This window comes from Amblyraja radiata, chromosome 33 (assembly GCF_010909765.2).
Source record: "Amblyraja radiata isolate CabotCenter1 chromosome 33, sAmbRad1.1.pri, whole genome shotgun sequence".
In the NCBI taxonomy this organism is placed as follows: domain Eukaryota; kingdom Metazoa; phylum Chordata; class Chondrichthyes; order Rajiformes; family Rajidae; genus Amblyraja; species Amblyraja radiata.
This window is the reverse complement of record NC_045988.1, coordinates 11,936,068-11,958,840: the sequence shown is the minus strand read 5'-3', so window position 1 is coordinate 11,958,840 and position 22,773 is coordinate 11,936,068. Positions and strand designations below refer to the sequence as shown.

Here is a 22,773-nt window from a genome sequence, read left to right as displayed (position 1 = left end):
TTAAACTGTAAAATATCTGCATTAAAACTTTGAAATGAATTTAATGACTCATACGTTTCCTTGCTTTTACTATGTGTTACCAAATAGCTATCTGTAGAATCAATAAAAGAATCCAGCACAGAACAAAGCCATTCAGCCAGTCAAGTTTGCACATATCTTTTGGAGTGCACCACAGTGCATACTATTTTCCAACACAATTCCTCATTTCACTGCAAATATCTCCTTCAAACATTTGTACAATACTATTTTGGTTTCATTGAAACAGCATACATCCTCTTCTGTAGTGCATTTTTCTGAACACTAGTTTTGAAGTCCTTCATAAAGTTTATTGCCCATAATTCAGCCCAATAATTCAACTATGTCCCAATCAGGAGTCTAATTTATCCTCATTGGTATCTACTTTATTGTTCTGTTAATAAAGCAAGGAATCCCTTCATGTGTGCAGCAGCCAACTGAATGTGCCAATTTTTATATTTGGTACCAAACCCACACAAATGTATTCACCTCATCTATGCCCCTTACCTTTTTATAAACATCTATAAGATCATCCCTCAGCCTCCCTTAGTCAAGAGAAAAATCCCCCAGCCTATGCAGCTGCCCTTTATAGTTCAAACCATCCAGACAGGCTAATGTCTTCACTGTAGGGGTTTTGCATTTCCCTTTACTCCACTTTGGGCCCAACTGCCCGAGTTATTCTCTCCCTTGTCGGAGGGTCAAACGGCCACCACTCCACTCGAGCGGTTTCCAAGAGAGAGAATACAACAAAAGGGATTCCCCTAGGTTCTAGACCTCGGAATTATGGTGGGATATGATAAACAGGTTGAATTGACCAGAGTGTGCTGATGAGAGAAAACAGAAACCAAGATGGACCCAAAGCAAGTCCAAATTTACAGGCTTTATTAAACAATGAGAAATCAAATCTCACCAACACTACATAATACGTGGCTAAACTTATGCTTTAAACTAAGACTATGGACGGAAAACTATCGGGCACGTCGTGAAACTTACTTTAACACAATTTTACTCCCCCTCAACCTCTATCCTATTTCTGGAATTTCACCAGGTCACCAGGATACTCACAGCTTAAGTCGATGCAGGCCCACGAGCTGTCCAGCAGAGCAGAAAGAGAGCAGAAAGAGAGCAGAAAGAGCAGAAAGAGCAGGAAGAGCAGGAAGAGCAGGAAGAGAGCGAGTTCTGGCTTGACTCCTGTTTTATACCTGAGATTCCTTTGAAACCCCCAGGTGGTCCTCTGGATAAAAGGGGTTCTTTTGATGTTTCCCAGTTTCGATCTGGCATGAACAATAGGCTTCCGATGATAAGGGGTTTGCTGATGTCATGATCCCTCAGCCTGATCGTTATCATCCCCGATGGTGATTGTGCTTCTGCTGGCCTGTTTACCACCGTCTGCTGAGGCTTGGTTCCTTCCTTTGTGTATCCAAGAGAATCTCGTTATCTCCGTCTCAGCCTTTCCTGTTCACACCGTTGTGTGATGTGCAAGTTCACAGGCCAGACGGGTTTGAAACTTGAAACTGATTCTTTCTGTGGATTGGGGTTTTTTCCGTTGCAGCCAGCAAATCTGTCTTTTTAAAATATCCATGTCCTTATCCAAGTTCTTCCATCATTTTGGAGGATTTGCCCCAATAACTTACACCACTAAAGATAGACACAAAAAGCTGGAGTAATGCAATGGGTCAAGCAGCATCCCCAGAGAAAAAGGTGACATTTTCGGGTCGAGAACCTTCTTCAGAGCGAGAGTCAGGGGAAAGGGAAACGAGAGATGTAGATGGTGATAGAGAGAGATATAGAACAAATTAATTAAAGATATGTAAAAAAAGTAATGATGATCAAGGAAAGGTGGAGCGCACAACGGTCCATTGTGGGCTGGGTGATAACGAGTTATACAGACAATGAAACCCAACAGGACAACAGTGAAACTAATACAACGACTAGCGTGGGGGAGAGAGAGGGGTTGCAAGGATTATGTCTTCACTGATCTGTTTTGCACCTTTTCCATTTTAATGACATCCTTTGTGTTAAGTATCACTTGCCATTTCACCAGCAGATCTATACCTTCGCGATTTCTGTTACAATGTTCCTCATTATTTACTATGCGTTTCTGACAAACAGATTTACTGGAAATCCTAGTGGCGGCGCTGTGATACGGCTGCGGCTCGCCTGCAGTCTGTCTGTTTTTACTTTTTTGTGTTGTTTTTTTTTTTTTGTCTAGTTTAGTAATTTTTTTGGTTATTAGGTGGTGTTATGTGTGTGTGGGGGGGGGGGTGAAACAGGGCTTTCTGTCTCTTCCTTCGGGGGAATGCGACTTTTTTGTCGTATCCCCCTTCTCTTCCCCCGTCTGCGCTGAGGCCTAATGGCGGAGCTGGCGGCCTCCAACCTGCGACCGACCTCGAGGGTCCGGAGGTAGAACCAGCCAGGACTCACCAACGCGAGGCTGGCCGTCTTCGAGCTGCGGCGGCGTTCGGGCAGCGGCACGACTCGGCGCTCCGGTGAGGGCGGACGGTGCGGGGCTGAGACACTCCCGTGTGGGCGGCACGGCTACCGGCTGGAAGGCGCTCCCGTGTGGGCAGCCCGGTGCGGGGCTGAGACGCTGCCATGTGGGTGGCCTGGCTACCGGCTGGAAGGCGCTCCGGTGAGGGCGGACCGGGTCCCGGCTGGAAGGCGCTCCTGTGGGGGCAGCCCGGTACGGGGCTGAGACGTTGCCGTGTGGGCGGCCCGGTGCGGGGCGGAGACGGTGCTCCGGTGGCTCTGGCGGCGGCGACCTGGATCCGGGGCTCGGCCGCGGGCCAGTGGATGACAATGTCGGGAGCTCGCAGGTCACAGGCTGGTGCCTGTTTTCCGGAGCACTCGTTGCAACAGCTGCGTCCGCTGGACTGGAGGGCGGCAGCTTCGACCACCCCCGGGCCGCGGAGCTTGAACCGCGGGACTGACTTACCATCGCCCGGTGGGGTATCGCCTCGGCGCAGAGGGAGAAGAGGAGGGAAGAGACAGTAACTCTAAGACTTTTGCCTCCATCACAGTGAGGAGGTGCTTGGTGAACTCACTGTGGTGGATGTTAATTTGTGTTTATTGTGTGTTGTTATTGTTACATGTATGGCTGCAGGCAACGGCATTTCGTTCAGACCGAAAGGTCTGAATGACAAATAAAGAATTCAATATCTGGGGAATAGAAAGACCCATATCCCTTTGTTCATATGCACATGTCTGGCGAACATGCACATTGTTTTCACACCACTTCAGAACTGTATCTTGAAGCATGTAGCTAGAGTATCTGATGTTATACACCATGTATACTATGGTGGTGTCTGCAGATTGGTTCATGCTCTGAAGCCAACCCTCTTTCATATCAGCTTTTTATTATCAGCCTGCTGGATGCCTGAAGATCTTTAAGATCAAAACATGGAGAGTGGGGGACATAAATCTTTAGTCAGGGGAGGAGATAATGAGGCAGGGCATCTGGGAGGGATTGAAGTGATCAGGGAGTGAGAATGGATGTAATTGGTGGGGACAGAGAGTTTGAAGATGGAGATGCCAGGTGAAGCAGACGATAGGGACATCGTGTGCGGACGTGGCGACGAAGGACGAGAAGCCGAAGCAAAGAAGTTGAAGCCAAATAGCCGAATAGAAACAAAGCCAAAACGCCAAATAACCGAAAGCAAACAAAGCCAACACGCCAACGAACCGAAAGGACGGGACGCCGAAAAGCCAACTAACCGAATGGCTGCTTCGCCGACAAGCCAACTAACCGAATGCCGCTCTGCCGAAAAGTAAAATAATGCCGTGTGGGAAAATGACCCTCACCCTCCCGTCTCCACCGGCCAGTGATGTGATGGACGTGGGGGTCTGCACAATCGCTGACAAGTCCCGGCCCCCTGCGACGTCATGTCTGTTATTTGACTTTTCGGCAGAGGGGCATTTGGTTAGTTGGCTTGTAGGCGACGCAGCCTTTCGGTTAGGTGGTGTTTCCGCAGAGCGGCCATTCGGTGAGTTTGCTTTTAGGTTACGCAGCCTTTCGGTTAGTTGGCTTTTAGGCGTCCCGCCCTTTCAGTTCGTTGGCGTTTCGGCTTCATATGCTTTCGGTTCGTTGACGTTTCGGCTTCGTTTCCATTCGGTTATTTGGCTTCGACTTCTTTGCTTCAGCTTCTCGTCCTTCGACGCCACGTCCGGGTACCAGGAAACGTTGCCTATTTCCTTCGCTCCATAGATGCTGCTGCACCCGCTAGGTTTCTCCAGCATTTTTGTGTACCTAATTCTTCCTTGTTTTCTAATGGTGTATTCTTACACGAATGTTCTGTTTTATGTGCAATCATTTTCTTTTCATGATCTGGTTGAATTTGTGTGTAATAAAAATTAAGAAACATTAAGACAGGTACATGTATAGGACAGGTTTAGAGGGTTATGGGCCAAATGCAGGCATGTGGGACTAGTGTAGATGGGACATGTGGCAGGTGTGGGCAAGTTGGGCCAAAGGGCCTGTTTCCACACTGTAAGACTCTATGATTCCAATTGATATATAATTTATATTTTTGTGTGTTTGTTGAGTTTATGTGCCTGCGATGCTGCTGCAAGCAGATTTTCATTGGAACTGGACCACACTGCACTTGTGCAAATGTCAATAACTCAACTTGACTTGGGGAGATCAGCAGTATGAGTTCCTGCCCGGAATGCAGCATTGATTCAAAGTGGTGTTCAACTCTGAGCACCAGTTGGCGCAGTGATAGAGTTGCCTCCTTACAGTGCTTGCTGTGCCAGAGACCCGGGTTCGATCCCAACTGAGGGGGGGCTGTCTGTACGGAGTTTGCACGTTCTCCCCGTGACCGTGTGAGTTTTCTCAGAGATCTTCGGTTTACTCCCACACTTCAAAGACGTACAGGTTTGGAGGTTAATTGGCTTGGTATGAGTGTAAATTGTCCCTAGTGTGTGTAAGATGTGTTAATGTGTCGGGATCGCTGGTCGGTGTGGACTCGGTGGGCCGAAGGGCCTGCTTCCGTGCTGTATCTCTAAACTAAGACGAAACTAAACCAGAGAACTGAATGATTCTCAGGCAGGTGAACCCAGAGCCAAGTCCACAGCACTATTAATGACTCAGCCCCGTGAGTCAAGGTAAAAAGGGCACAGACAATACAGTGACAAATAATTCAATCATTAGAAGATCAGATTGACATTTCTGTAGTCATAAATAATCACAGAATGATGTGTCACCTCTCTGCTCCTCATATCCCATCAGTATAACGATACATGATATATCCCATCTATCATTGTGTCATCAGCAAATTTAACACCATACCTTTATGCAGATCATTAATGCAGCACCAATCCCTGTGACACACTAACCATTTTATCTCCCCAATCAGAAAAGGACCATTTTTGCTGACTTGCCTAGCTGTCTGTGAACGAGCCAGACTTCAATCAAGTACGTTAAGTAATCAGCCTTTATTTTCCACAACAATATTTGATGTGGCACCTTAACACTTCCTCAACTTTGCAGACTTGCGCAATGTGTCCCATTTTGTTGCATTTGAAGCATTGAGCTTAACCTGAATGTACATTGGATCTGAACGGTTGTCTTGACAACAATAATGTGGTTTCCTGGCTTTTGCGTAAACTTGTCCCAATGGAGAAGATGCTTCCTCTACCCCACAGATTGGCTTAGATATACATTCAAATTTGCACCTTGCACAGAACAAAACTCCCTTCGGTTCTTTTATGCCATTTTCATAGCAATAATAATCCAATGCACTATATTAAATGTGACTTCTAGTGTAGTAAAAACCTTGGTTGAATGTGCTCATGTGTAAGTCTACAAATGCTAAATCTCAGAGGATCCCACAGTTACAGAGATGTGCGGATTCTTCCATTCAATGATCTAGTCATCAATTGCATCTCTTGGCTTTTGACTCCAGGTACCAGATTTACAGCTTTAGACAATTATTGGGGGCACTGGATTAAATATTTGACAGCTTCAGTGAGAAGGACGTGAAATACCCTATGACGTATCATCGCTTGGATTTAGAATCCAAGTACCAGATTTATAGCTTTAGACAATTATTTGGGGCATTGTATTAAAGTGGACACCTAACATTTGACTGCCTCAGCGAGGATGTCAAATACCCTATGAGATATCAAAAGACATCAATGTAGAGGTGTTCAAATCTATTTCTGCTAAAACAATAGTTTTCCTGTATAGTAAATGTACTTATTCTGCTTGCTGTTCCCTCCTCCCAATACTTTATTATATTGTTAACTGAGAAAAGCCATCACCATCTGCTTCAAATACGTATTAAACACTTCCTGTGTCTTATCATAGTTTAATGTTCCAATATATACAATCTGCCATTCTCCTCAAGCACCTTTTGTAGTAACGATTCCCCGCTCACTTACTCTGTACTCAGTGCAATAGTGTGTGGATTTCCCAAACTCATTCAGTCTCACTTGCTGTAGTCTTCGCAGCCTTGCCAATACCCCAAAGATGTGTGAGCCACCTGACATTGTACTAGCAGCCAGTGGCACAACTAGCAGAGCTACTAGCAGAGCTACTGCCTTACCTGTATGCGGCAGGGGCCACATGCGTATGTGTAAAGTTTGCACGTTCTCCCTGTGACCGCATGAGTTACTTCCAGGTGCTCCAATCTCCTCCCTATCCCAAAAACATGCAGGTTGGTAGGTTGTGTGTAGGTGAGTGGTAGAAACTGGGGAAGGTTGATGAGAAAATGGGGGAATTAAAAACATGAGATGAAGGTAGGATTAGCGTACAATGATGATCTTTTTAGTTTAGTGATACAGCGCGGAAACAGGCCCGCTGATCCACACTGACCTGCAATCCCCGCACATTAACACTATCCTACACACACCGGGGACAATTTTACATTTAACATTTATACAAAACCATTTAAACTATAAACCTGTATGTCTTTGGAGTGTAGGTGGAAACCAAAGGTTTTGGAGAAAACCCGCACAGGTCACGGGGAGGTCGTACAAACTCCGTACGGGCAAGCACCCGGCGTCATGATCGGACCCAGGTTTCTAGCACTGTAAGGCAGTAGCTCTACCTCTATGCCACCGTGCTGCCATCTGCAAGGATTCAGACAGCTAAAGGGCTAGTTTCTGTGCTATCTGTCTCTGTGACTCTATGATAAATAAGTGGCTTCCAGTGATGGTTACCCTTGTACAGCCATTTCTACATATGCTGCAAATGCTATGACCAAAAACACTGTGTCCTTAAGAATAAGGGTTTGGCTTATGTGAACATACACCTCTGGATAGTTTTGATGGTCTTAGCAAATTTTCGACAGCTCAAATGAGGTAAAATAGAATCCTTCCTCTTAGGTGGGGGATTGTTTGGCTCATCATGTGTAGGACGGAACTGCAGATGCTGGTTTATACAGAAGATAGACACAAAATGCTGGAGTAACTCAGTGGGTCAGACAGCATCTCTGGAGAAAACGAATAGTGACCTTTCGGGTCAGAACCTCTCTTCGGACTCATCATGTCTGTTTTAAGGAATTAATTCCTCCATCCATATTCTTTCCCCAGGTCCATTTGTTTCCTCTCATCCAATTCACGGAGGGAATTTATGTCTACTTCCACCCTCTCTCAGGGCACATTCCAGATCATGGCTACTCATTGTGTAATGATGCCCACATCTCCCCTCTGCTTCCTTTGCCGACTACCTCAAATCCTCTGGGTGCTGTGTGGGAAGGAACTGCAGATGATGCTTTAAACCGAAGATAGACACATAATGCTGGGGTAACTCAGCGGGACAGACAGCATCTCTGGAGAGAAGGAATGGGTGATGTCTCGGGTCGATTTACTCCAGCGTTTTTTGTCTACCCTCTGGGTACTGCCTTCTTGCCAATGGAAACGTTTCCATTCAAAACACTTCATAGTCAGTCCATAGAATAATCAAAATGTTATAGATATAATAAATCATGGTCTTTGGACTGAGTTGAGTCTTGAATGGATTTTGCCCTCTCGGGATTGAGTTGGAGTCATATTTAAGGCAGCAGTTCAGAGTGACAGTGTTGTTGGAAGCTCCACGTTCTCTTGGCATTCAGGGAAAGTCCATGAATCGAACATGAGTGTGCCAGTTTGTTATCAGCCACTGATAAGGTGCCCTTATATAGAGTGAGCGCGCGTTGGCTGACACACAGAGCTTCAGGAGGAGCAGATCTGAGACAGGTGAGAGGAGCCCTGAGGCTCACATTGCTCCAACCCAGGCTGCCTGCTTGCTTGTCCTTCCAGCGACTATCTCTGTGGATCGCTGAGTGTTGAGGCAACTGGTCAAGGCAAAGACGTGGGATTTTCTATTTTCAGTAATGTTACAGGCTATAATTGCAGCTTGGCAGGCTGCATTAAGGGAGGATATTTTCATGACTGAAATCTTTAAGATCGGTGGTAGAATTTCAGAATGAGGGCCGGGCCATTTAGGATTGAGATAAGAAAGGATTTTGTCACAGAGGTTGGAAGTCTTTGGAATTCTTTACCTTGGAGCACTGTGGAAGCACAGTCATTAAGTTCATTCAAAATAGGGATGGATAGATTTCTGGATGTTCAAAGATTTGGGCGATATGAGGATAGTAAAATGATGCCCAGAAGGTCAGCCTTAATCTTAATGGCAGGGCATGCTCCAAGGGCTAGGCGGTCCACTCCTGCTCTGTTTTCTTGTGTTCTTTTTAATGAAGTTTGGAAGGAGACAATTATGCACAGCGTGTTTTTAATGAGAATTTAAACCCTGGACTAACTGATCTTTATTTTTATGTAGGTTTTCTGAAAAAGGGAAAGCAAACCGTTCGAGAACTCCACCATGTTTCCCAAGACAATCCTCCTGCTTGTTGCCGCAGTCCTGGTCCAAGGTATCAGCTTCAAATATTCCTCATTCCCTGTTTTCTTGCACTTAGACTGTGATTGGGATTTTGTTATCATTTATGATCTGCAAGCATTCTTTCTTGAAGATCTTCATGCTACTTATACGGATATGAATTAAGTTCAGATCAGACTTTTGGAGCCCCATGCATTGTTCTTTCTTCCAACATTAGTTTGCTGGGTGAAGCTTGCTTCCTCTCCATTCTGATTTTGTGTTAAGCCCAGTTTCCATATATTTAAAGACAAGGGATTTTACCCTTGAATCACGCAGCAGTATTTCCAGTAAAGAACACTGGTGGTCACCAGGATCTGGTGAAGGCTTGTGGCCCATCTGTTGTGTAATTTTAGTTTAGTTTAGTTTAGTGATACAGCACGGGAACAGGGCCTTCGGCCCACCGAGTCCGCGCCGACCAGCGATCCCCGCACACTAACAATATCCTACACAAAGTAGGCACAATTTACAATTATACCAAGTCAGTTAACCTGCAAACCTGTATATTTTTGGCATGTGGGAGAAAACCTGAGCACCCGAAGAAAGCCCATGCAGGTCATGGGGAGAACGTACAAACTCCATGCAGACAGCACCCGTAGTCAGGATCAAATCCGGGCCTCTGGAGTTGTAAGGCAACAGCTCTACCACTACCCCACTGTGCCGCACATATGAGGAGTGGATGCAGGGAAAGTTCCTCTCGTCTTCCCGTTCTGATTATCTCATTCTTTCTTTCTCATAGACTGTCGTGCTGAGTACAACAGAGATCAGGTTCATGAAGCCTTCTGGCATTACATCAACCAATTGGCCGAGGAAGCCAGGGATGGTGTAGAACTGATTCAAAGCTCAGAAGTCAGCCAGCAACTCAAGTGAGTATTGGGGATTTGTTAGGGGCAATTGGTAAAGTTCAACCTTTTTACCCCAGGAAGAATTAAAGAGCCAGGAAAAAATTGTAAACAGTAACTTTGTAACATTGTGAAAAGTTCTTTCTATTTTCCAGATTATGAACCTCGCCAATATTATTGTTCATCCCTAATTGTTGATAGGCTAATTAAAGAAATCAGTGAGATCTCAACTATGGACCAAAAAGGACATTAGTGAAGCAGCTGTGTCTTTATGACAATCCACTCACCAGTAACAACACCTATATTTTTAATTCCAAATTTATTTGACCACTAAAATTTAAATGCTTTTCAGTGCGAAATGAATTCAGAAGCTCAGTCTTCATGGATTTGTTAGACCAGCAGCCTAACAACTGTGCAATATTATTAAGCAATGTTAATGAAGGGGTTTGTTAATGAACAGGAATGAGATTCAAGAATAAAAGAAGGGGCGTATCCCATTGGGAATGGTAGAACAGATAAGAAGAGTCTTTACCCAAAACCTCACCCATTCCTATCCAGAGACGCTGCCTGTCTTGCTGAGTTACTTCAGCAATTTGTGTCTATCTCAGGAAAACAAAACCTGCTTCGACAAAAGAACTGATTAATCTCTATCTCTGTGGGTGGAAAGTGCAGGTACAAATAGGGGAATGATATGAATAGGTTCAGCTGGAAATATTAAAACAGATACAGTTATAGGAATGGCATTTGTGAATGCAGGCACTGGCACAAGTTAATTCATTTACTTTGAATTGCTAGTTTAGTTTCAAAACCCTAAGAGTATATTAGGGTGCAGTGTTAATCATCCCCTCAGTAATCTCTGTAAAACATTATTACCTAACTACTTGTAGAGTTTTACCAATCAATGTGAATGCCTTTCCACAATCAGATAACGTAAAGCATTCAACTCATTGTGTTTCACTGCACTCTTTATTTTCCTCTCAAATTGTACCAATTAGGAAAGGACAGAATAAATGAAAGACATTGGGAGAATCCTAACCTCTCTTCCCAATAAACATACTGAGTTAACCTGAAAAGATTTCCTGATCCAAATGTCCTTTCGTTCCCTGAGCTCTGCTTCCCTCTGTAAAGCATTTGTTTCAGTCACAGACTTACGCTGAGCTCTGTCTTAATGTATCTCTTCTCTGTAACAAGTTTGACAAACACTTGTCTCTCTTTTCCAGTCATCTTATCGAGGAGAATCTGCAGAATGTCAATAACTATGCTGAGGATCTCCGACAGAAATTGACTCCTTTGACAGATGGTCTTCGTGAGAAGATGACAGTAGACATTGACAGCCTTCACCAGCAGATAAGAGAACAGCTGGAAGACCTGAAAGTCAAACTTTCTCCCTTTGCTGATGAAGTCCATCAGAAGATTAGCAATAACATTGAAGAATTTCATCAGAGGTTGACACCTTACACTGAAGAACTTGGCCAACAGCTGAAGAAGAACGTGGAGGAACTTAGGCAGAGGTTGACTCCCTTCACTGAAGAGCTTCAGGCCAAACTGGAAGTGAGCGCAGAGAACCTGAAGGAAGTCCTGACTCCCTACGCTGAAGAGCTCCAGATGAAGATCGATGAAAATATGGACAACATCAAGCAGAATGTGGCTGCCAAAGCTGAAGAGTTTCGCTCCAGGTTTGATGAGAATGTCCAGGAGCTGCGCAGTAGCTTGGTTCCCTACACCAAAGATGTCCAGCTGAAGATGAACCAACAGATTGCAGAAATGACCCAGATGGTGGTGCCGTATGCCGACATGCTCCAGACAAAGGTCAACGAACACGTGGAAGATCTGAACCAGAAGCTGAACCCTTACATCGCCGAACTGAAGGGAAAACTTAACGAGACCGTGGGAAGCATGGACCAGAACCTGGCCCCATACATCGAAAATCTCAACACCAACATCAACCAGAGAATCGAGGAGTTCCATCAGAATGTGGCCCCCTACACTGAGCAGCTGAACAAGATCATCAGTCAGAATGTGAGGGAGATGCAAGAGAGACTTGCCCTGAATGGAGGCAACGTTCAGCAGGATCTTCAGACCAAGCTCACAACTGTATGGGACGACTTCTGGCAGAATCTGCAGAACTAATTGAGAAGTAGAAAGGTACTCAGTTGATCTATGTGTCAGGATAATGGGTCCTCTTGGAGCACAGAAAACAAGATGCATAAATATAACTAGACTCAATCTGTTTATTTTTTGCTGAGAGGAATATATTAAAATCATTGATTACAATTCCAGAGTGTGAACTGTAAAATACCTGCAATAAAACTTTGAATCATCTTTCAACTAATAATGTTCCATGATTTATTTCATATTCAGATTAGCTTATTGTAATACACAATACACAAAGCAAACAGTATACCTACAGTAAAGATTCATACAGCATTAAATACCACGAGTGCAAAACATTAGAAAGGTGAAAGATTGTAGTGCAAAATCTGAATAGCACAAAATAATATTAAAATATAAGAAGGGAATGGGGTGTGAAGAGGAGATTTTTTTTCAGGGGGACGTACAGCAGTGGGAAAGAAGCTGGTGTTAATCTGGGATTTCTGAACTATCCAGTTCCTTTGAAAGGAATGTCCAGGGTGACAAGTGTCCTTGGTGATACTTGCAGCCTTCCCGATGCGAAGCACAGGGAGATTGACTGGATGGAGGGACGTTATGTGACTGTGATAGACCAGTCTGATGGACTAGGCTGTAACTAGGCTGTGTTTAACCACTCTCTGCGGGGACCGGTGGGCAACTGGGAAGAAGAGAAGACAAGTTTTTTAAAATCTATATTAATGCAAACAATTTGCAGTAAGGACCTTACAGATGGCATCCTTGCTGCAGAAATGCCGAGGAGAGGGTGATTAGACCTTTACGGGCAGCGCAGAGTGTAGATCACAGAAGACTGTGGTGCTGTGACCACTTGTAGTAAGACATGTGTGGCTGCAATGGAAAGCTGAGCCTCTGACTGAATGTATTCAAGAGAGAGTTAGATATAGCTCTTAGGGCTAATGGAATCAAGGGATATGGGGAGAAAGCAGGAACGAGATACTGATTCTGGATGATCATATTGAATGGCGGTGCTGGCTCGAAGGGCCGAATGGCCTACTCTTGCACCTATTTTCTACGTCTATGTGTATGTCTAAGACATCCCTTGCAAGGGAGGGGCAATTCCTTGCTCTGACAATGGGGGTAATTCACACAGGTCACACAGTGGGTTGGAAAGGAATGACTGTAATGTGGACGAGGGTACTAGTATGTACTGAAAAGAGCAGTGTTACCAACACCCACCCCATGATGGTGCCCTGCAGCCTGACAACCAACTGTGCACCAGCCGACCATATTAGCAAAAACATATTTCAGTGTAATGAATTATTTATTCTAAATGTTATATGAAAATGTGAATATCACCCTCTGCAGCAAGTGCACAAAGATTCCCTGTAATGGAACTCACTGCTGATTCCCACCCGGCTGAAACATTCCCATGAAACATACAACATGGAACAGGCCCTTCAGCCCACCAGGTCTTTGCCAGCCCTCAGCTACCCATTTACGCTAATTCTATATTAATCACCATTTTTTCCTGCTCATATTCTTATCCATTCAAGTTTTCCTTAATTCTAACTTCTTGTTTCCATCAACAGATAGCTTTGAATCCAATTTGCTGCTCTTCCCTTAATCTCAAACAGTGACGTCTGTACAGGTTTTTTTCAGAAAGTAATTCACTCACAGCCATTTCATCCTACAGTCCTTCTTATCCATCACTTCTTTTGAGCTGCTGGTCATGTTTGTTAAACAATATCTTCCTTTCCTCAACCTATATAATTAGTAAGTTAAACATTTGAAGCATCAACATTACCCTTATGACAGAAGTTCAGCAAAATGGTCTTTAATTGTCCAGATCAATTCTACTTCAATTTTTATATCGGTCATTCCCCAATTCTCTGGCATACATGTTTCTGAAATACAGTTTCTTGAACTGGATGTGGAAATGGATTATGTGCAGCAGATGAGTTTAGTTGAACTTGGCATCATGTTCAGCGAGGACATTGTGACCCGAGTGGCATGTTCCTATGTGTATGTTCTATATTGTATGTTTAAGGTCCACCTTCCTCTTTCTCCCCCGATATCTTGGGCTACATCTCCTCACGTACACAACATTTTTTCCAGCAAAGCTTAAATGATCTCACTCACATCCTGATGATTGGTCATTGACCTGAAACTATAACTCTACTTCTCTCTTCCCGCACACGCTGCCTGACCGGCTGGGTATTTCCAACATCTTGTTTTCACTTCAATTTTCCACCTGATTTTCAGTGATTTCCTTCTGTCCTGGATCCACATGCACCCATTAAAGACTCTGCTTGAGGAAGGTATGTTGCACAGATTTTCAAAATTCTATTCCCCTTTCTCCATATACACCCTCCCTGGTCAAAAAATGTGTACTTCATGAACTTTCCTCTAATGGTGTCATTCCTGTCTATTTCCCTTATCTGGTTGCAAGCTCCCTCTGTGGGGTTTCCACTCAGAGCCCCTGCACCCTCCCCTAAATTCACCAAAGCCAACATTCCTCTGATCTTATTGATTATGCAGCACTTTGACCTGAATCACGAGTGAGAAACACGTCAGGGATTTGAAAGCATAATCAATGTATAGACTCCAGAGTGACATTGAAGAAATGTTGTTTAAATGGACTTTAAACCAAAGCCTCATCTGTTCATTCACCTGATCACCAAAAATTCCATAACCTTATTCAAATGGTAGTGGGGTACTCTGTAATTTCATGAAATCACTATCTACTGTGGATTGAACAGTATTATCAAACCACTTATATTAGTGCTGTTCATAGGGTGTTGTGTCTAAATTCTGCATTGCAACACTTCAAAATTGTTGTAAAGTATTTTGGGGTGCTGTAGGGCGCTATATAAATGCAAGCCTCTCCTTAAAAGATTACATTAGGATGGACTGGAATTTGCACCCAAACTTTATTCACATTGTCAACACTGTGTGAAGCTGACAGCTACTTCAGAAGTCTCCACGAGGCAGTTAAATACAGATATTAAAAATGCTGTCAATGAAACTCTTTTACAGAAGACAACAAACTATTTAATACACGTATGATTGTTAACTCAATGTACACTTCAGCCAGTTTTGCACATTGCTCACAATAAAATCTGTTGCAAACGATGTCCTCTTGAAAGAGGCACCACTGTTTTTAAGGAGATAAAATTGTTTTTGAACCACACCTGCCCCCTAAAGACCTAATTTTAGAAGTGTGGGTACTTATATTTCTGTAAAATGCCATTTGCAACCTTTAGAATTTTAAAATTAAAATGTTTCCCCTCATATTGCCATTTGCCTCACCAGAGTCATATTGCCTCATCAGACTGATTCCTGGGATGTCAGGACTTTCATATGAAGAAAGACTGGATAGACTCGGCTTGTACTCGCTAGAATTTAGAAGATTGAGGGGGGATCTTATAGAAACTTACAAAATTCTTAAGGGGTTGGACAGGCTAGATGCAGGAAGATTGTTCCCGATGTTGGGGAAGTCCAGAACAAGGGGTCACAGTTTAAGGATAAGGGGGAAATCTTTTAGGTCCGAGATGAGAAAAACATTTTTCACACAGAGAGTGGTGAATTTCTGGAATTCTTTGCCACAGAAGATACTTGAGGCCAGTTCATTGGCTATATTTAAGAGGGAGTTAGATGTGGCCTTTGTGGCTAAAGGGATCAGGGGGTATGGAGAGAAGGCAGGTACAGGATACTGAGTTGGATGATCAGCCGTGATCATATTGAATGGCGGTGCAGGCTCGAAGGGCCGAATGGCCAACTCCTGCACATATTTTCTATGTTTCTATGTTTCTATTGTTCTTGATGTAGACCAGTTGCCCTTTGAATCAATGTCTTTCCCATATCAATCCCATTGTCCATTCCTCCACCGTAAACTCATCTCTCTCACATGACCATTCGTTTCAACCTGCTTCATTGACCTCCACTATGTGTAATTAATGGCAACCAATTAATCTCCCACTCTGCACAGCTTTGGGATATGGGAGGAAATTAGAGCACCCAAGGAAAATCTATGTGACCACTGGGAGAACGGATACAGTCCACACAGACAGCAACAAAGTTCAAGACTGAAGCCAGCTTGTTGGAGCCCTGAGGCTGCAACATTACCCATAACACCATTGTGCTTTAAAGAGATTCCAGATTTTCCTTTGATCCAAATGTCTCATTTGTTATTGTTTTCTTTTCAACTGGTTAAAAAAATGGCATTTTTATTTCCTGTTTATTATCGGCGAGGAATATTAATTTAATTGGCAGGTCAGCCCACTTGGAGAAATGGATGCCACAGACTCCCGACAGAATGTGCCTGGTTTTATGCCACACCAAGAAAAGGTAAAAATCCACACTGCAGCACCTATTCATTACAGGCAAGTTTCTTGAAGGCCAGCAATGAGGGCACCACTTAGCCACTGACCTGAAAATCCAGGCCAATATATTTGCTGTCCACTCCACTTCAGGTGGGTTTGGAGCTTTCCTCGACCTTGTCCAGTGGCATCATGGTTTTGAATTCCTTGTGTCTCCCCCCCAAAATCTCAACTTTATAGGGTAAACACTAAAAGCAAGGAACTGCAGATGCTGGTTTACAAACTGCAGATGCCAGTGACATGGTGATGCAGCGGTGGAGAAGCAGAGACCCAGGTTCGATCCTGACCCTGGGTGCTTGTCTATACGGAGTTTGCACGTTCTCCCCGTGATCTGCGTGGGTTTTCTCTGGGAAGCTCCAGTTTTCTCCCACACTCCAAAAACGTACAGATTTGCAGGCTAATTGGCTTGGTGGAAATGTAAATTGTCCCTAGTGTGTGCAGTATGGTGTTAGTGTACCGGGATTGCTGGTCGGCGTCGACCCAGTGGGCCGAAGGGCCTGTTTTCGCACCGTATCTCTAAACTAAACTAAGAAGAAAGACACAAAGTGCTGGAGTAACTCAGCAGGTCAGGCAGCATCTCTGAAGAACATGGAAGAACATGGAAGGGCGGACTGGCCAGGGTGTCAGCTTGCCCAATGGCAAGTGGGCCCCTGATGAAGTGGGCCCCCTATATCAAGTGGGCCCCTGATGAAGTGGGCCCCCTATATCAAGTGGGCCCCTGATGAAGTGGGCCCCCTATATCAAGTGGGCCCCTGATGAAGTGGGCCCCCTATATCAAGTGGGCCCCTGATGAAGTGGGCCCCCTTTGTCTCCTGGCAACCAATATTTTTAGACCCAGTCCGCCACTGTGGAAAGGTGTCGTTTCAGGTCGGGCCCCTTCTTCAAACTGATTGGAAGGGGTGGGGGGATGGGGGGGGGGGGGGGGGAAGGTGTTGGGAAAGAATTCTGGGAGGGGCTAGTCAATGCCTGGCAAGTAATAGATAGATACAAATGAGGGGGGATTTGACTGCAGACGGTTGGACAAGGACAAGAAATGTGTGGACACTCATCATTTGTAATTCACACCATACGTTTCCCTTTAAAGTTTTTTTGTCTAATAACTTATGTCTAAAAGTAAAATACTGCAAACGTTGAAGTAAAATGTAAAAGGTTGCAGAACTTGTGAAGGGAGAGTTAACATTTCAGGTTCTCCTGTTTATTACGGGCGATTAGTTTCAAACCCAAGCTTCTCTCCAAGCTGTACACTTTCCTAAATTTAACTTTTAATTTTATACAGTTGTAGTTTGTCTACTTGCTCATTACTATGTCAATTTCCTTGCTTGTTTCCTTCCTTTTGAAAAGGAAATTTCGAAACTTACTGCAGGACCTCAATGGCAAGGATAGTAATTTTAGAATACTTTAAACTCAAGGTTACTCGAGATCAGAATTGCAGCTGCATATCAGAATGGATATCATAGAGAGTATGTTACAAGACTGATGGAGATTGCAGAGATACAGAAGAGGGAGTTCAGCAATCCACATTCTACAAAGCAAGCTCGAATTTTTTAAATCATGACTCCAGAATCAATCCTTTCCCCCAAATAAATGAATTGGAAAGGTGATAAAAGGCTTTTAACAACATCAAGCAATTTTGAGTTTCTAAGCAATTCCACAGTTCAGGGATGTCGTTTGGCTAAGCACTTTTCTAGTTTCCTTTTAGTTCTCTAATTGCTGGTGATGAAGATCGGCATAGCTGAAGGCTGAGACTAAAAATTCTGCTGATTGACGTTTGTACATGGGGGGAATTTTCTTTTGCGAGTTCTCCTCGATTTTGTTGTCCTTTATGTAGTCGCCACTGAAGTGAACAATCGATTCTACCTACTGTTTGATGTTGATGCTGAGATCTTCGTTGAACGACTCCAGATTTTGTTTTCAAGCATTTAACAGTCGTAAGGTTTGCTTTCAGTTAGTTGGTTAGTTACCGATGTAAGTGACCACCTTTCGGATCACAAGTCTCTCTCTCTCTCCCTCATCCTTACCTCTCTACTCGAATTATTTGACACAAGCTTTCAGGGCCATTTCGCTGGACATTTGGCTCACCTTTCTATAACTATCTTTGAGAATAGGAGTCAACTTGCTGAGCAGCTCCTCGAGGACCTGGTCAATTTTGTCAATGTTCCCCCCCTCATGGGCTGACGCACCTTGGCTGTCCATGTCTTCCGTGATTTTCTTTTGCAGTTGCGGAAAGAATGGACCCAGCACATCCCTCACCTCCTTAGTGTTGTCCGTGTTGTTCGGAAGGTCCTTGTTGTTGGGATTCCATACCTGCCCCTGATGTTTGTTGGTGTTGTTGTGTTGAGGGCTGGGTTTCTCGACACTGGGCGTCAGCCTTTGCGAAAGTGCTTCGACGTTCTGGCTCATTGTCAGCCGCACATTCTCGATGGCAGCTGACAGCCTATCACTCAGGTCACCCAGCTGCTGTGCAAACTGCTGCTGAATAGCATCCGTTCTCTCCGACATCTTTGTTTCAAAGTTGTCTCTGAGGAGAGCCAGACTCGGGTTGTACGGTGTGATGCTGGGGGAAGCAACAAGAAAAGGAAAGGAGATGAGTTTCAAAGTTTGCTTTGCTTGGAAGTTTCCTAGTGACTGGATACTTAGAGTGATAGCCTCATAGAGGGTGGTACGTGTATAGATCAAGCTTCCAGAGGAGGTAGTTGAGGCAGGTACTGTCGCAACGTTTAAGAAACATTTAGACAGGTACATGGATAAGACAAGTTTAAAGGGATATGGGGCCAAATGCAGACAGGTGGAACTAGTGTAGTTGGGACATTCTGGCCTGTGTGGGCAGGTTGAGCCGAAGGACCTGTTTCCACACTGTATGACTATGCACTGAATACTTAGTGAAGATGCAGAACATAGCGGACAGTGAGATCACCCTAACATCCTCGCAGTTAGTGCCTGTTGTGGGAATTTGGTGATGGATACATATATACATGGGAAATATAGCTGGAGTAGGTCATTTGGCTCTTCAAGCCATGACCACAATCATGACAGGTTACCCATCTCAATGACAAATCCCTGCTATCTCTTTGGACCCCTTAAAGCTTTTTGTGTCTAGAAATGGTGCAGCGGTAATGTTGCTGCCTAACTAAAATTGCACACAATATTCTACTGTAGTTATACCAAAGGTTTGTATAATTGCAGCAAGGCATTGTTTCTCCTGTACTCAAAACCTCTCGTGATGGCTGATGTACCATTTGCCTTCTTAACTGCTTGCTTCACTGGCATGATTGCTTCAAGTAACTGGTATGCGAGAGAATACATATGCCATTGTACATCAACTTTACCTAAGCTATTATCATTTAAGCAATAATCTGTCTTTGTATTTTTCGTACCAAAGAGGATAACCTCACACCATCTACGTAGATTCAAGGAACTACAGATGCTGATTTTCAAACATAGACACAAAGTCCGGAAATGTCACCTATCCATGTTCCCACAGAGATGCTGCCTGTCCCGCTGAGTTACTTTCTATCCTCTTTTCACACTATCTATATTTTACGACATCTCCCAAGTATGTCCGCTCACTCAACTAGTCTAAATTGGCTTGAAACCTTTTACCACCTTTCTCATAGCTCACAATCCCGCTCAGTGTATGTTACTGCCAGACTCAGACTCACCCAGCTCCCTGATCCAAATCACAAATATATATTGTGAATACTTGGGGTACAAGGCAGCACGGTGGCGCAGTGGGAGAGTTGCTGCCTTACAGCGCCAGAGTCCCGGGTTCGATCCCGACTACTGGTACTGTCTGTATGGAGTTTGTACGTTCTCCCTGTGACCACGTGGGTTTTCTCCGAGATCTTCGGTTTCTTCCCACACTCCAAAGATGTACAGGTTTGTAGGTTAATTAGCTTGGTATAAATTGTTCCTAGTGTGTGTAGGATAGTGTTAATGTGTGGGGATCGCTGGCTGGTGCAGACTCGGTGGGCCGAAGGGCCTGTTTCTGCACTGTATCTCTAAACTAAACTGAACTAAACTAAACAGACACTGTTCCTTGCTGTGCCACCTCTAATTCCTACTCTCTGCTGCCTGCCTGTGAGCCAATGTTCAGTCTGTGCTAGTACATTGGCCTCAATCCAGTGTAGTTGCCACTTACACGGGACTTTATCAGAGACCATAAAAAAATCCAAACACACCACATCCGCTGGATACTCTACCAGTTGTAGCCTCAAAATACGTCAGTACATTTGTCATACATGATTTCTTTATCATAAATCCCTGATAGCTTTGTTTAATCCTAGCTGAGTTGACGAGAACTTTGGGATATAAGATAAAACATTAAGACTGAGATGAGGGAACATTTTTGCACTGATTTTGTGAAATTCACTACTATGGACAACTGCATAGGGCAGATCACTGAATTCATTTAAGAACGATATGGATTCATTTTTCAACACAATCGGCTGATAGTGGGTATGGGAAGAGAGTGGGAATATGGTGTTGAGGCAGGAGATGAATCATAATAGTACTGAATGACAGAGAAAGCACAAGGGGCCTAATGGCCTACACCAACGAACACCCATTCACTTAACAACCATTTGCAGATCATTCCCTTCCACTCAATAACTGAAGCTGGCTCAATCCATTCACTTTGCAGAGTCTGATCAATTTTTGTAGGTCGACCAATTTAGATTTGATGTACCAACTTTTCTTATTCAATATTTTTGCCATTTCTTTCGACAGGATCCCAGCCAGTACCAGTCACCCCACCTCACATCTGGTACTCACAGGTGTCGCTGGTCAACATTTGAACCATGGATCAGGTCTGCACCATCTTTGGCATCGTTCTTCAATTCCTTGATGCATTCAGTCAAAGCACTTAGTAACTGATCTTCTTCATGGGCCAAAGAGCCTTCGGAGAGAAAGGAAATGGGAGGAATAGAGCAGGAGCACAATTTAAAAAAAATCTATATGATTTAAACAGTCTGATTATGACAGCCTGATGAAGGGCCTCTAACCGAAATGTCGCCTATGCCTTTTCTCCAGAGATGCTGAGTTACACCAGCATTCTGTGTCTAAACAAACCTATAGGGTACTTCACGGACATGGTTTGTTCTAGGTTATGAATTTGCCCTGATAGCAGAAACAAAGCCCTTTGCTTCACAAGGTTGTTTGTGTGTTAACATCATAGCTTTGCTGTAATTCTGCAATTGTTCTATAATTCTGTATCTTAGCTACCGGACTGTCACATGCAGGTTACCTGAAGGTGTATTGAGAGCAATTAATCTTCAGTGGAAGAGTTAAGCACACAGTATTATGCTGATCACTTGCTGAACACCCATCTACTACAATAACTGCTCGCTTAATAAACACCAGTTGTACATCTAACTGCTGTACTCCCAACCGTATTTACGTGTTAATTTAATACCAGGCAGTCGCACACCCACTTGTTATTTATTCAGTAACAGCCTATCTAGGACCAGTCTGTTGAACACTTGCCTGGTGTATATTGCCTGCTTAATCCCACCTGTGTCGCACCAATTTATGACGAGCCCACCTGTTATATACCCCAGATCATTTAACAATGACCTAATCCTCCTCTCATTCACCTACTCTTCTTTTTGCATCCATCTGTTATAAACTTGCCTGTTAAAGAATAACCACTTGTACTTTTTCCAGTTTATGCACCAAGTTATTAAACACAAGTTCCAGAACAAGGGGTCACAGTTTAAGGATAAGGGGGAAATCTTTCAGGACCGAGATGAGAAAAACATTTTTCACACAGAGAGTGGTGAATCTATGGAATTCTCTGCCACAGAAGGTAGTTGAGGCCAGTTCATTGGCTATATTTAAGAGGGAGTTAGATGTGGCCCTTGTGGCTAAAGGTATCAGGGGGTATGGAGAGAAGGCAGGTACAGGATACTGAGTTGGATGATCAGCCATGATCATATTGAATGGCGGTGCTGGCTCGAAGGGCCGAATGGCCTACTCATGCACCTATTTTCTATGTTTCTAAGCTCTCTGTACAACTGCCCATGAGATATATGTTCCGGTCGTGTGCCTGGCTTGATGCATTATACCGAAGGAGATCAAACTGATATCAGGGTTTGCTAGGTGCAGAGTAATGAAGATGGAAAGATGGGCTCAGTAATTGCAATTGGGTATTGGAATACGGTGAAGATGTGTGCTGAGTTTGTACCATTCTCAGAACCATTTTCTAATGGTTCTGAGAATGGTACAAAAACCTATCTTTAGATCAGGCACCACACCAAATAACCAGAGGAAAATTAAAGATACAAACCCGAGATTGTGAGGATGATTGAAATCACAGTTGTCTTGATTATCATGGTGGATGTTTCGAGGTACGATCTATCTCTGAATGGAAACGAAAACCTGAGATTTACTCATATTTAACATCTAAAATGCTATGCAAATTTATTTCGGTCTCTTTATAGTTTCAGACTACAGTTACTCATTTACACTTTGATGCTTTTGACCTGGATAATGAGAATTTGTTGACCGTTCAATGTAATCCATAACCATTTGGACTGATATAAGTATCAGCAGCAAAGTCACTGGAGGAAAACAGCTCTCTCTCCTAAAGTTGTCCAAC

General features: G+C 43.9%; 2 protein-coding genes across 2 annotated transcripts; one reads left to right on the top strand and one right to left on the bottom strand.

The window, feature by feature from the left end:
• The first annotated feature begins 6,484 nt into the window (after positions 1–6,484).
• On the top strand, positions 6,485–11,843 carry LOC116991167 (apolipoprotein A-IV-like). The gene is made up of 3 exons (XM_033049537.1): positions 6,485–6,584; positions 9,609–9,735; positions 10,932–11,843. The coding sequence occupies exons 1-3, from the start codon at positions 6,485–6,487 to the stop codon at positions 11,839–11,841; spliced, it is 1,137 nt and encodes a 378-aa protein (XP_032905428.1). The 3' UTR covers positions 11,842–11,843.
• Positions 11,844–17,717: 5,874 nt separating this feature from the next.
• On the bottom strand, positions 17,718–22,528 carry LOC116991269. Its single transcript, XM_033049744.1, has 3 exons — positions 22,462–22,528; positions 20,949–21,072; positions 17,718–18,732 (listed from the first exon to the last, which is right to left on the bottom strand). Exons 1-3 carry the CDS (start codon positions 22,505–22,507, stop codon positions 18,210–18,212), a joined length of 693 nt encoding a protein of 230 aa, XP_032905635.1. The 5' UTR covers positions 22,508–22,528; the 3' UTR covers positions 17,718–18,209.
• Positions 22,529–22,773: the final 245 nt, after the last annotated feature.

Excerpts from the sequence above, each read along its gene's own strand:
- LOC116991167 (XM_033049537.1), top strand. The coding sequence starts at position 6,485 with ATGTGTGAGCCACCTGACATTGTACTAGCAGCCAGTGGCACAACTAGC. Across the intron at positions 6,585-9,608 it reads ATGCGGCAGGGGCCACATGC|ACTGTCGTGCTGAGTACAAC; the intron begins GTATGTGTAAAG and ends TCTTTCTCATAG. Across the intron at positions 9,736-10,931 it reads GAAGTCAGCCAGCAACTCAA|TCATCTTATCGAGGAGAATC; the intron begins GTGAGTATTGGG and ends TCTCTTTTCCAG.
- LOC116991269 (XM_033049744.1), bottom strand. The coding sequence starts at position 22,507 with ATGATAATCAAGACAACTGTGATTTCAATCATCCTCACAATCTCGG. Across the intron at positions 21,073-22,461 it reads AATCATCCTCACAATCTCGG|GCTCTTTGGCCCATGAAGAA; the intron begins GTTTGTATCTTT and ends TTCTCTCCGAAG. Across the intron at positions 18,733-20,948 it reads AATGTTGACCAGCGACACCT|CATCACACCGTACAACCCGA; the intron begins GTGAGTACCAGA and ends TGCTTCCCCCAG.